Source organism: Haliaeetus albicilla, chromosome 24 (assembly GCF_947461875.1).
Source record: "Haliaeetus albicilla chromosome 24, bHalAlb1.1, whole genome shotgun sequence".
NCBI lineage: Eukaryota > Metazoa > Chordata > Aves > Accipitriformes > Accipitridae > Haliaeetus > Haliaeetus albicilla.
The window spans coordinates 22,280,869-22,295,672 of NC_091506.1; the positions used below are offsets into that span (position 1 = coordinate 22,280,869).

Sequence of the window (14,804 nt, forward strand, 5' to 3'; positions counted from 1 at the left end):
TAAAAGAAGAAACAAACCGCCATATGGAGAGTCCACTTACTTTCATATGAGAAATAATCACGAAGCACTTCTTACCCTCCTTTCAACCCAATAAGGGAAAAGTCTTCTGAAGAAGTCAGGTTCTAAATGAAAGGCCACACTGGGTTGGTTAATAAGAGACATCCAAGAGCTGACAAACCCTGATTAAAAATCCCCAAACTTTGAGAGCACTGAAGAACAACATGCACGCAAAATACTGTTAAATTTATTTACAGAATGCAAAAGAAATATCTGGGTTAATGTGGTTGCGTTGCTCTCAACCTAGCCAAGTAGGATTTCAGCAAGTATTGTCCTAAAAATTAAAAAGTAGGAGGTTAACATCAAAAATGACTCCTCCATTTACTGGAGGAGTCCTGAAAGTCATAGGAAGCAAGATTTTTAGTAGAAGCATCACATACACCCTTTTCATTATAAGGGAGATTTTTATCTAGCCTACATTGGGAAAAAACAAGGCAGTGATTTAGTCAGCCCTGCTGGCAATGGTATCTTAAGGTTATCTATAATGACTGCCAGCTTGCCCAGGTAAACAGAAACTAGCATGATACTCTTAAAAGCAAAGCATTTCTTAAGGATAGTTGCCCTATGAGCAATTTTATGGCGCAGCTATGAACTACTGTAAAAGACAATAACCAATTTATTTGCTGAATACTCCCAAAGCGACAAGCAGAAAAGGAGCACTGCCTACCCACTGAGCTCCACTTCCACAGTAGCAACAGCGTCGACGGCATCAAACTCTGCTAGGACTTTTTTGCCAAGTTGCTTTGCACGCCAATAGAGCTTAGGGTTCAAAAGAAGCGATGGCATTAGCAGTGTGGTGAATAAGGTGCTACGACTAGGAATCGGGAAACACAGGTTTCCGTCTCTGCTTCTGACTCGCTGGCTGATCAGAAGCCGCCCCAAACGAGAGCGGTGGTGCTCTGCCTCCTGCCCCCGACGGTCCGTCCTGGGAACAGGGACCACCTTCTCTTATGTCTTTATACGGCACCAAGTACTACAGGCAACGTTAACATTCTCAACGTTGTTACAGTGAAAAAAATAATCACGAACTACAGAAATAACGGCAAAACAAAGAACACAGAGAAGTGCTGATGTACTAAACTATTAAGTGCATTATACCTATTACTGGGGACACAAAATGAAGAATTCTACCACTAAGGGAAAACAGTTTACCATCTAACAGTCTATAGGAGAATTGAGGTTCAGTACACGAACATATTTTAGATTTCAAAAGAACTCTAAACATGCTCCAGGTTGCCCTTATTGAACCAATTTGATTCCCTTCCACCCCTAAAACAAACGTTCCATAAATGAGAAGTAATACTGAAGTATCTCTCAACTACAACATGCAGCTAAGACTTTCTCCGTTCGTTTCTTTGTTACAAGATTTGCTATTTTGGACATATATGTGCAAATAAAAATACAAAGGCCAAGTCATATGACAAGATTATGTTCTATTAGAAATCTTTCATCTTGTTCTAAGTAATACTTTGCTATACAATATGTATCATTCTTACTACAAGCATGCATCATTCCTCCCAGTTCTACCCAGAATGGGGTGAACTTGTGAACAGAAAAGAAAGAGGGACTGTGACGTGATACTACTATGTCACTTCTGTGTAAAAATGCTGTCACTGTTTCCCATTTTTCTGAAGCAGATGAATCTCTAGGGAGAAAAAAAAAAGAAAAAAAAAGAAACAAACCCCAAAACAACCCACAAAAAAACCAACCCCAAGAAAACCCCCAAAGCCCCCCAAAAAGCTAACCTCAAATGAAACTGATCGTTGAGACTGTCTTCGTACTAATTGCATTCATATAGCAAGTTCCATGCAATTCCTTTAGTCAGCCAAAAAACCTTCAGGATCTCAAATATTTCCAGTGCTGATTTAAGTGTTCACAGAGTAGGCTGGAAGCTATTTAAAACTCTGCAAACATTGATATTAAAACCTGCCTTAGGCTCACTGCTCATAATTTGCTATAAATTTACAAAACAAACAGTAGTGTAGGTGAAAAGTCCTGGTGATGCTAGAAATACTTCATCATTAATATATTCAACACAAATAGCAACATTCAAGTCTAATTCTACTATAAACATTGCTTGCTTTGTATTTAAAGACAATAAGCTTATAGAGTCATCATCTTCTTCAACAGTGTTAAAAAACAGTAAATTATTCTCAACTCAGCCTTAAAGTAATATCTTTTTAAGATCAGCTATCCAAAACAACTCATTGTTGCATATTTATTAATTATGAGATGGTAGCCAGCACAAAATTGATTCTCCTAACTGAACTGATTGATATGAGTGAAAAACAGTAAAAACTGATTTGTAGGTCTTGTCTACATGAGGACTTTATTACTAAATAGATTAGGGCAGGGATTTTAAAGCACAATAATTCTTCTGTACTAGAAATATCAACTGTATGTTCTAGCTTAATTATTTGAAGTGGATTAAACTAAACCACATAAAAGAAACTGCTGCCAAACAATAATAGTGTTCACAGGCAAGAAGTGTAGAATAGCAGTTCTAGGCTTCCACGCGTAAAAGGATGATGCATGTGACTGATGGTACATGTGCAAGAAGCATGGCTTGATCAAAGATGACTTTTTTTTTTTTTAAATGTAGCCCTGTATCAGTTTTTCAAAACATAAATCAAGACTGAACAGGTATGGAATTGGTACAATGCATTAGAATGCAAAGCTATTACCCAGGACTTTATTGTGCCATTTATTGGCTGTTTCCAAGCCTTTCATTTCCTTGTGGAAGTGTATGTTCTTCTGTTTGCCAGCAACAGACTTTTCACTACATTACTCTGAGAGAGTGAGAAACAACATGTTTTTTCTCATTCATTCCCATATTCTTAAACTGGACTTGCATATTGGAGGGAAGTGTTAAGTAAAGTGTTACTATAAAATCAGCACAGTGCTTTCAACACACCCTGCAAGTGCAACTCCTTTTCCACATCTTCCTTCACTATTTTCCTCAATAACATGATTATGCTTTTCAAACATTGTTTATAACTGAAAGACCAGTTCCCAAACCCCTTTATATGAGATAAATACAAGATTATAATCCTCCTTAATGTTTGAACACTTGCTGTTCAACACAGTTAAAGGAAAAAAACCTGTACTTTCAGTAACTCTCTGCCTTCACTTAAAATACTACCAGCTTATACTGTGGCCTTCTAAAAATAGCCAGCTTGAATCCTGAATGTATGGGAAACCAGTACAACCCCAGTAAGAACAGTATAGGAAACAAAGAGGAATGGAAGAGTAATGAGTAGTATCAAGCATCTAATTGTAAACTTGATTTTTGCACTTGTACAATAACCTACATTCAATATGGTTTCCAGCCATGATAACGTTAAAAAGACAGCGTACATACACAGGTGTTACAAATGTTCACTTCATATAAAGCCCACTTCTGAAGCACTGAAAAAAACCCCAGCAAAACCTTACAGATGCCACTTACAGATAAAATAGTTGCACATTACCTACTCTGGCACTGAACGGCTGCTCATAAACAGCACAGACTTCCAACATCCCTTCCCTTCGCTATTGACAAGTAAGCCGTTAGTGACAAGCCTTCAAAATGACTGGCTAATAATTACATCATTGTATGCTCTCCTTCCACTGAAATGGAAGACCAAGTTTGGACAATAAGTAAACAATGAACTCCATTAGGAAATATCTTTATCCTCTCCTTTAACTGCTACCACCTCTAAAGGAGTGTCTGTCTGCTTTTGTTCAGCGTTTTTTGTTTTGTTGGGTTTTTTTTTTAAGTCCAGATCCACTAGACCATAAGCTTAAATAATTGCTTACATCACAGTGGTAGTCATTACAAATACAAAATTACAAGAATCATTTCTTCTCCATAATTAATCATTTCCATGACACAGTAGTTAACCAAATGTGTTTCATAAATTTTCTTTGATAACAAGTGCAGAATGATTTAAACCGGGAGCTGTTGAAACATAGTGTAGTTCATGAAATAAAACAGAGATGCAACCAAAAGCAACATATAGTGCTAACATATCACTGAAGGTCAACCCTACTGACATAGGTGCAGCTGCAAAGAAAACCAAACCAAACTAAAAAAAACCCAGGGTCCTATTTAAGAAACAAATAACCATTCTGGGAAATCTACATAGGCATACATCTCATTCATTTCTTTAAATGTATTTGTTTTAAAGAGTGTGATTTGTGTGTACACTAAGACACTTCTAGATTACTTGACACTGCAGTGAGTGCCCACAGAGGTAAGAGGATCCTTCCTGTTAGAAATAATTAAATTCATAAATACTGGTAATATTCCTCCTCTCAATATACCCAGACAAACAAGAAAATTAAATACCTACCAGCTTCAGACAATAAACTTTGTTTTTTAACAAGAACCTGTTTTTGCACCACTTGGATTCAGTAAATGCACTTGAAGGCTGTTGATTTATATAAATTGGTTTGAAGTTGAGATTGAGATGGGATTAAAGCATATTGGGTTGTGAAAGTTTGCAATTTAAGATGTCTGCAAGAGGATTGAGGGTTTGTGTACAAATAGTACTAACACTTTCAAGAAAAGAAGTAGGGAAAATTATTGATGTGTATGAATAAGAGACCACTAACAACTTCAGCTAGCTTTATACCTTGTGTAGGAGCATACACAGTCTAACTTCAAAAATATTTTATATGCATTGTGCATATACTTCTCACACCAGATGACAGAGAAGAGTTACGACTACCTTTATTTTTCTTATAAAACCTGTAATAGTAAACTACTTTGAAGAAAAATAATTTTGAGATATTATAGTTAAAACAGGTATCTTAATTGCTTAAAATCGTCTTTAAAAAGTGGTAAATTAGCAGGTTTCAACTCTTACATGGCATATAGCTTAGATGAGAATATTTGAGGTGAGTTGAATTGTCTTAACAAGTAGATTTATTGTTTCACTATTGGAATCTAACCACTAGTTACTTGGTAGCATTGTCGTGTCAAGATAGCATATAGCAACATTTCCTTTGCTCTCCATTCAAAAAATAGGATAACATTTTGACCACGAACTGTGCAAAGGGCATCAGGAGTTACCCGTTAGACAAATTTATATACCAGCACAAAAATAAAAGACCCACGGTAAGACAGAAATATTTCAGAAATCAAATTAACCTGAAATCCTTATTCAAAACTTTGGAAGCAGGAGACTTCATGATATCATTAGAAATGTCAAAAAGAACCCATTGGATTTTTTTTCCAATGAATCAAAAATAAAATTACCTGCATGTAATACTTAAATACAAGAAACTGAAATGAATTCAGTAGTTTGTTCAGATACCAAGTATCTGAAAGTAATCTGATTTAAAGGGGGGAAAAAAAAAAAAGAAAAGAAAGAAATTATTGCACTCCTGGTCATGACTGGAGTATTAGAAACTCTATGTAGAATTCTACATGTTGGACTAAGTGAATAGGGGATACAGAAACACAGACAGGACCACCGCTAGAACTCCAGGAGCAGCACGCTGGGCACTTTACTGGAAAGTTCAAGGATAATTTCTAAATTCAAGATTAAGACTAATCTCAAGCTGTTAGTATCCACTCTGCAACACAGAGTGAAGTCTGGCTGGTGCCGTTCCCACAAAAGCTGACACAAAAAAGTACAAGTTCAGTGACTGGTCTGGACTACTCATTTCTTCCTTTTAGCCGCTTTTCATACTACAGCATTCTTGGTGTGCAATACGCACAGCAACAGGACAAACTGAGAGACAGCATAAGTTAGAAGCTGCAGAGTGGCAGAAATCTAATTAAGTCTAAGTGGTAAAACTAAAGGAATGTAAATTAGAACCAGATACATATCAGCTTCCTCCCATGCAAGTTGCACTAAATCAGACTTCCTCTGGATTCTCTAAATTCAGCCCAACATTCCTACCGTGTGGAACTCAAAATCAAACTAGAGTCCTAGGCAATAGTTAAACAAAAAGAATGCACTTCAGCTTAAGAAAATTGACAATACATATTCAAAATCTATTTAAAAAAATGTAGTCAAAAGAAAATAGGTTAAGCTTTTGCCTCTTCTACACATATACATTAGTTTACAAGAGAAATCCCCCCAGGCCAAAATCACGGTTGAAATTATTTCCTCAAGGATTTCCACTGTTGTTCATTTTACCAGTAATAGTCAATAACTGCAGAAATCAACCAGATCTTCCTACTACAGTGGGATCTGTAAAAAATTGGTACTTATCCAGTAGCAAGGTGAACATGAAAGAACAGCAAAACCAATATTCATTATAAAGCTAAGAGCCAGTAATACAGAAGAGCTCATCAGGGTATGAAACCTTCATTTTACGAACTTCTGAAAGAGCGAGCTACTGTTATCTTGACGATTTGAAAATACAGAAAAATTCTGGGACTTGTCCAAATACACTGTTTGTTTACTGTGCAGTTACTTTAGTAAGTTGATTAGCGACAGCAGTAAATCAATTATTTTATTCAACATTCAAGGCAACTACTTTTCAAAAAATAAATACAGAATAAAGGAACAAAGACCAAAAGAAGAAAAGCTGAATTCATCTTAAAGGGTGATTTTATGCCCAGAAGCTACACACAAAAGCAGTTTGAAATCCAAAATACAATTTTTCTAGTTAGCATCTATTCAGGTTGATACTCAAGATGCATACACTTCCTGAGTGCTTACACTACCCGGGAAAAAAACTGACAAAGACATTTATTACTACGCATGCAGGTAACAATCTGATCTACAAAGTAGCACTGCAATTTGGCAGAATTGAAAATATTATTCTAACATTAGTTAACCCATCTTAAGTGCTTGTTGTCAACGTTAAAAGCAAAAATATTACCCAAATTATTGGCAACATGAGCCTCTGTAGCTGCAACTGACATCATTTACTATGTCGAAATACTGTACTCACCGTTTAGTAGCAGTGAAAGGAAAATAAAGTGCTCATTACTAATGACAACAGTCTACCTCTTATTTTTTATGAACTGAAAAGGAATCATTGCAGCACACTCATGCCCACCCAGTTATGTATTCTTAAATGAGAACAGGTCTAACTGGTATTATTAGGGAGCTTGGGTTCTCAGATCATCCTTAGTTTGACAGCAGTTCCCTTACAACTTTTTGTCTACTAACAATGCAAATGAAATTGGGAGAAGATGGGCACCTTTATATGCATTAAGCACATTTTCAAAATAACAGGAATAATTCTCTCTTGCGTAGTAACCAATTAAAATGCAACATACTGGTTTTGCGCCCGAGGAGACAACCTTTGAAGGGCTTCTGAAGACATTTTTCTACATGTCTTAGATTCAGTAAAATGCAAAGATCGATAAAACCAGCATCTAGGCCGATATATAGTGCAAACATAAAGCATCTGGATCCAACAAAGCAGAGAACTAAATTTCAGACTTACGTTTCTCATCATCAGCATGTACTAGAGATGCTGCTCTCGACAAAACATCCAATGGAGTCTCCATTCCTCTCTGGATCCTAGAAAATTCAGAGCCAAAGTTTCAAAGAGTAAACTCACAGAGCCCTTACCACCACATACTGGGTGGTATGCCGCTTTTTCATAGCATACACGCGTCAGGTTTTACAGAAGGAAGTAGTAATGAACAAGAGTATGACAGCAGATAAAGAATCAAAAATCCACATTTCTGCTGCTATTTTCATGTTATACCAGCACAGGATTTGTTAAAACTAAGTCATTGCTGAAAACAAGGGAACACTGGAATTAGCTTTCTCACCAACTACTCATCCAAAACAAACCAGACTACCGAATTCTCAAGTACCTGACTGAAACTGATGACTGCTGCTCACATATGTTGCAACAGGGTTATCTACTATATGTTACATTCTAAGCCTTTTTGCCTCCCACATGCCAGCCTTCCATCCCAATAAATAGCTACTTCAGACAATATCCAAAGATGCAACTCATCTGAAGGGAAGACGACAGCTGGCCTGACTACCTACATGAGCCTAAGATTGCTTTAGATCCATAGTATTCAATAAACTCCATACTCTCCTATGCCCAAAATAGAATCATCCAAAGTTTATAAGCCACTAAGACATTTTCTTACTTGTTAACATATAGTCAAACACTGGGCATAAGTATATATAACAACGCAGACAGAAAACTTGTATAATCATAATCACACCTCAGTAGCTGCTTTTCCCCCCTTACACACATAATTACACGTAATTCCCATACATGAAAAATTAACACCATCACATAAAAACACACATTTCAGCACTATACTAAGCAACAAACTCTCCCATAAAAAAAAAATAATTGTATTACAGCTTACGTAAGCCTCTCAAAGCTTCACATGAATGGCTTCAAAACTAAAAAAAGAAGTTCCAGTATGAAATTCCAAAAGATATGAAAGGGAAAGAAGGGAAGAGAGTAACATGTTATCAAGATGCTTTTGTTAAAACCCCAATAACTTATATGTGTTTTTAAGTAAGAAGGCAGCAGCGTAGACAGAACTGTTAAGAAAACAAATGGAGAAAGAGAGGAAAGCCAGGACTGCTAACAATTCCGTGGTTTTTTTTCCCCACAAAACTAGCATGCTATTCTGTCATAAGAACTGTTTACTGTAACTTACTTTACAGTATGAGCTTAAAAAAAAAAAAAGGTAGCGGCAACTACAGAAATCTCAAACACATGTACATAGACTTAACAACAAGCATATGTTTGTGAAGCAATTTCCTTGACTTTGCACTATAAATAATAAACCTCTCTATCCTCCCTCCCTCCTCCTACATAATGTCAAAGACTTTAAAGCTAATCAAAGATTTTAAAGCATAAGAAAAAGGATTTTTAAAGTATTTTTAAGTTTAAAAAAACATATTTTCAATGAAGAATTAAATCCAGTCTTGCTTCCATAGATCTGTGCAAGAAGAGACATATGTGAAATAACTAAGTATAGCACTTGAGGATGAAAACATGCATTCTCCCTCCGTCAGAATCAGTTTTTGTTCAAGAACAGTATTTTAACTAAACTTATAAAATCAGTTAACTCTTTGAATGAAAGAGAGTACATGTGGGCAAGAGGTTTTAGAAAACAAGATCTTAGATTCTTATTTTACTAAGTCTTCATTAAATATTTCTTTATATCACATTTGGCCACACTCTCTTCCAAATCAAAACAAAGATTTGGAATAGAGTGTTCAGTAAAGAAGCCTTCAGCATCGTTCCACTTTGATCCCGTAGACCCTGATGCTTGGTTTCTTTCCTGCTTTTTGTTTTCTTGGAGTTTAAAATAGCACCACTTTATTTCTCCCCAGACTGTTGATTACTGACCCTCTTGCACAAATTCCTCTAACAGGTGAAAATTCAGTTAGAAAAAAGATTAAAATATGTCTGATCAGAAGATGCAGCTACACCAAACTGATGGCTAACTCATGATTTAGTACTAACCAGCTTTGTCCTAAATTTCAAAGACAGCAATACAAAGCTTTTTGGTCAACTCTTTAGAAAAACCCTCTTGACAAAGAGCAACGCAAAGGATGTTAAGATGTCTTTTATTGAAAACAAATTGCTGTTTTCTTTAAGTTTTTCAGTAATTTTCAAATAATGGGAGTAGCAGATGCCCAATCCCTTTCCGGAACATGCTCCTAGTAAGAGAATTAGCCAGTGACAGAAGTCCACATTGAGAGAAGGAAACAGGAACCAAGTCTTAATTCTATTCAGGAAATTAGACACTTTTAAAAACAACTTCACTACAACTGGCCTCAATATAGTTTTGTAGCTTTGCATATTATTAAAGTTCATATCATGAGAGAGCTGCAGAAGTGTTTCTCTCACAGTTAAGGCCTTGTGACGAATGTTGTGCCCATTGAAGAGCTTCTTTGAAGGGATGCTGTTAATACAGAGATCTGCAAATTTCAGGGTGCAATGCCATATATGCTCTGATTTTTTAAACATGCTGAACAAATTTACAGTGATGAAAATTACCTTCAAGGAGCTATAAACTTCCAGATTATTTTTCAAACAGTATGAAATCCCTCTATCTCTAAATTAAACTAACAGGTCAGGGATAACAGTTCAGGAAAGAAATAAAGATTGTCTACGAGAATGAGAGAGGAGGAATCTTCTCTTAGACAGTTCAAAGCTTAAAAACCTAATTCCATCTCAGCAAGGACAGCAACTGCTACAGCTACTCCAAAGTAGCCTTCAAAGAACAGCCTGGTCATCCTCAGAAGGAGTCATGTTTCAGAAATGAAAGAATCGTTCAATTTCCAGGGTTCTGACAAAAAAAAAAACCAGTTAAAAAGCAGGCTTCTGGTAAAAGCCAGCTAAGTCTCTGTATGACACAGAAACCTGTCTATCCAGCAGAAACTAACCTGAACCAAAGTTTAATTTTTATAAGTATCCCTGTCAAAAACCAACTCTCTAGCCTATATGCAAGTATTGCTCTATACCCAGATCTCATAAGGGAAAACAAGTGACTAGCAAAGTACAAGTATACAAACTTAACTTCCTCTGGATAGATTGGATTTAAACACTATGGAAACAGTTTCATAAGTATCCTACTGCTTACAAAATCTTAACTGCTAGAGTCAAAGAGAGACAAGCCAAAAGCACTTTTACAAGCGCTCAAGATATTGTTATCTACCATAATTTCAAATACTAGTTTAATATCTTACTCAGTCCTTTTATTTATCAGTTACTGCTTCCACTCAACATTCCCCTAGCCTCTCATGTCACCTACATTGGCAGCGAAGAAACATTCTGAAAAACGGTGAAGACACAGAATGTAAAATCATAAAGGTACAATGTCTGAAAGACAAGTTACTAAACACTGATCCACTAGTAAGTTTTTTTTTTTATGCAACACTTGAAGAACACAACACCCATTAGTGTAACGAAACAGCACATTACTTTCCCTCTCCTTTTCAAGCTTTTGCAAATTCCATGCGCATATGAAGTACTCTCAGCTTTGCAAAGACCCGCTAATGTTTTTTGGAAGACTACAGAGAAATTAAAGCTTTTGAAAATGAACAGTTAAGTGATTTCATGAATTTATACAGCACCTTCCAAGCATCAGGGAAAGCACATGTGGGGAAAAAAAAACAAACCTGAAGTTGCTTGTTTGAAACTTAAGTAAACAGGCAGTAGAGAAACCGGCACCAGAGACTAACTGCAGACTGAACAATGAGACATTTATTCAGTCCCACGAAAGTTATTATTCACAGTGGGGTATGTCAGGAAAGATTTGAAATAAAGAGAAGAACTTTATATAGGATTTTTAAAAAAGGGGCAATAGCAAAGGGACAGAAGAGAATGAGAAACATGGGAAGACTATGTTTGAGGCAGTAATCTTCATTATGGAGATAAGATGGCTTTCATCTAGAACGGATCTTAACTAGTACCTGAAGTAACAAGTTAGATGACAGAAACAAGGAAAAAGTTAGGTGATGAGAACAAAAGGCCTGTACAAAAGACATGCTGTGCAGATAAGAAAAATCAGAAGAATTCAGACACAGTTTGGACACATAGATCTAAAGAGAGGTCACAGTCATAAAGATACTCGGATAACAGGTCTGACTGACAAACAGAATAGTGGCACAGCCAACAGCCATTGCAAACACATTAATAAGAAACGTCTGAAAGCAGACACTAGTAAGAGGTGTCTCTTAAACCTGTTGAGGGTGAACTAGAGATAGGCATCTACACGATGCCAAGGAGAGAGAAAGGCTGAACCTTTCAATGATGTAGAGAAAATTCTGGTACTTGCATTTCACTTGTCTGGTGAAATTACAGAGATAAGGTTGGAGGGAGAAGAAGTGGAGTAATAAACAAAGACCATTATAACAAAATGTGAAAGAAGAATAAGACACTCGAGAAACAATCACAAGTGAGGACTAAAGTGAAGTAACTGTAGATAAACCCCAAGTATAGGGAAAACAAGATTAATCGAAGAGCAGGGTCAAATAGATCAAAAGCAGCTCACACCTAGGAAGACACAGGCACAGCACTTCCTGGTCAAATTCATAACCAGAAAGTACCTAGAGAAAGAGACTCCGGCTGATTTCAATGGAAGAAAGCTAAACCGAAGAGGAAATCCAGACAGAACTTATCAGCACAATCAATAAGTCTACAGAGGAAAGGAAGATAAAGCAGCAGTCTGATGTAAACTACGTCAACATCTTTTATTTTTTAAGATAGGAGAGAGTAAAGCATATTTGTACTGTGAATGAGAATAACGATAAGCACATTGTATTCAATATGTGTTCTCAATAGCCACAATACATTTAAATTTCTTCAGCTGCACTTAGATCAGAGCTTCTACTTGTGGATACATAAATCCTGTGTTGAGATACCCATGCAAAACGTTAACCCTAAGTGCTCAGAGTTTAGATTGTGATTACCATGTAGCACTGATCAGCCTTCTGCATTTACAACTGACAGTCTTCAGAGTGAGTTCAGGCTACTTGGCCAAAAACATCGAAATACCAATTTTTTTTTCTTTTTTTTTTAATGTATTTATTCAGCACTTTCGGGGTTTTTTTACCATGCTTGTTTTGCATGTGGAAAATGTGTTTGAACAGGCAAATCTTCAAACAGAAACAACTTAACAATTTATCACACAGAAAATTATAAGCGTAAAGCACAGCTTTGGCATTTTACCTTGTGTGTTTTGTTTTCTTTTTTGCGTAAATCCTCCTTAACAAGGTAACATTCTAAAAAGAAAGCTATAAGCAATGGTATTTGAATTAAAAGCTAACAAACATCAGAAATTAAAGGTGTAAAAGTCTAACCTGACCATGTCTTGTATCTACAAGATCGCTCAAGTCCATTCTACGTGTTATACATTCTGCTGCAAACATATTATGAAACATCTAACCACAGTAAAAATAACTGAACCGAAACTACCTTTTATAACAGAAAACTTTCAAATATATCTGAAAGTAAACACATTAACCACCTCAGTGTCTCCATATTGTTTTAGTTATCAAAGCCACATATATTTAAACAAGAACCTCCTGATGCTTCATAACATGAATGCGCTTCTTCGGTTAACATGCCCCAAAGGTCTGTACCAATGATTTTCTATCCTGGTTTAGTTACTGGCCGTATTTTATACTACCAGACCGTCAGATCTACGCCTTTCAGCACCACTTCTGGGTGCTCATCACTTAGGCACTGGCCTAATTCCTACTCTAAGGTGGGTGTAAAAGCTACGTGGTAGCATTCATCTCACCGAGCTGTTGCTGGGCAGAAATAAGGAAGGTTAGCAACACAGCACCCTGCACCGCAACACCCTGTCCCCATTCCCCACAGCGCACATTGGAGATGCTGGCGATTCAGCAACAACTGTGTCAGCCCGGTAGTTTGCTTCAAAAAACAATGCAAACGCACGGCGTAGACGCACCCGAATTCTACCAAGAGCCTAATGGGCCAGATCTGTGCTTTATTTGGGACTGAAAGTAGTTCTCGTAACTGATCGCAAAAAGCCTCACAGCCGGATCCCAGGTATCGAGGTTATAACTGGCGTATCAACGAGAAGAGCAAGAGATGTAGGGAATTTAAGCAAAACACGCTCTACATCAGAAATACCCTCACAAGTAGGCAGATAGGAAAATACAAATAAAGACCAAGAAGTTTGGAGAAGAGCCCTAAAAAAAGTTTATGTATTATGAAGGCAGGAGAGGCAGATTGCTACCAGGCTTTTTCCAGTTTTGGATCTAAGCGTTCTTCTTAATATCACTGCCTGCAAAGAGAATTTCACTCAGGTTTCACAACCTACAGTTTGCTCCTTTATGAGGAATGCTCTTTAAACAACTCCCTCTTCTAAAGTTAGAAAAAATCTGATCAGATAATTTACCCTGCAGAAGTTGTCCTGGAGCTCTTGGTCAGTCAGCCCTCTCTGGTTTAATTAAAAAACATCTATTATTTCTTGTTTCTGATAATCCTGAAGCACCAACGGAGTAAAAAGGAAGTGAACTGGCTTCGTGGTTTCTCAAGTGTCAGTGGAAACGGTTGTTAAATTCCCATTCATCACACTTTCAGAAAAAGGGTGAACTGGTGTCACGTGCAGTCAGCTCGACTCAAAATTAATTACTTCTGATTACATCTGGGAAACATAAAGCCAGCTCGACTGAGCAGACTGCCGCTGAACTGCTAAAGATCAAAATAAAATAATTAAAAAAAATCCCTACAAAGGGAATGCACTAGATGCAGAGTCAAAAGCCTTAACTGTGCCCTCCGGACCCATCCTAGAGGATTTCACCACAGGAGCCTCCGCCACTGACGAAGTTCCAGGGATTTCCCCTGTAAGAAACAGACGCCCCGTTGTGGATGTAAGATGGCAGTGTCCAAAGGCGCCCTGCTCGCTCCTACGGCTCCGAAACGACCCTCCGGGCAGGCCCTCACGGCAGGACCGGCCCCTAACGCCCACCCTTCGCGGCACCCCGGCCCGCGGGGGCTCCGGCCGCACCGGCGCCCTCCGGCCCCCCGGGCGGGAGGAGCCGCCCCCGGCGGCCGTCCCTCGCCCGGGACACGACCCGCCCCCGCTCCCCTCCGCCGGGAGAGCGGGGCCCGGGCGGGCCGAGGACCCGGGCACCGGCGGGAAGACGCGGGCGAGCTCGGGAAAGCCCCGCGGCGGCGGCCGCTCGGTTCCTCCCCGCTCCGCGGCCGGGGCTGAGGGGGTTCCCCGCCTACCGCAGCTCCCTCAGGGCGACGGCGGGGCCGCTCGCCTCCCGCGGCCGGCCCGGGGAAAGTCCCGGGGGGCTGCCCCGTCCCGTCCCGTCCCGTCA

General features: G+C 38.3%; 1 protein-coding gene across 1 annotated transcript in view; it reads right to left on the minus strand.

Annotated features, from left to right (window-relative positions):
* The window catches only part of VGLL4 (vestigial like family member 4), a 92,161-nt gene that overhangs the window by 76,803 nt on the left and 554 nt on the right, over positions 1–14,804 (minus strand). The window contains exon 2 of the mRNA XM_069769783.1: positions 7,453–7,529. Within this exon, the coding sequence (XP_069625884.1) occupies positions 7,453–7,516 (64 nt within the window). The 5' untranslated portion in view covers positions 7,517–7,529. The remainder of the gene's footprint in view (positions 1–7,452; positions 7,530–14,804) is intronic.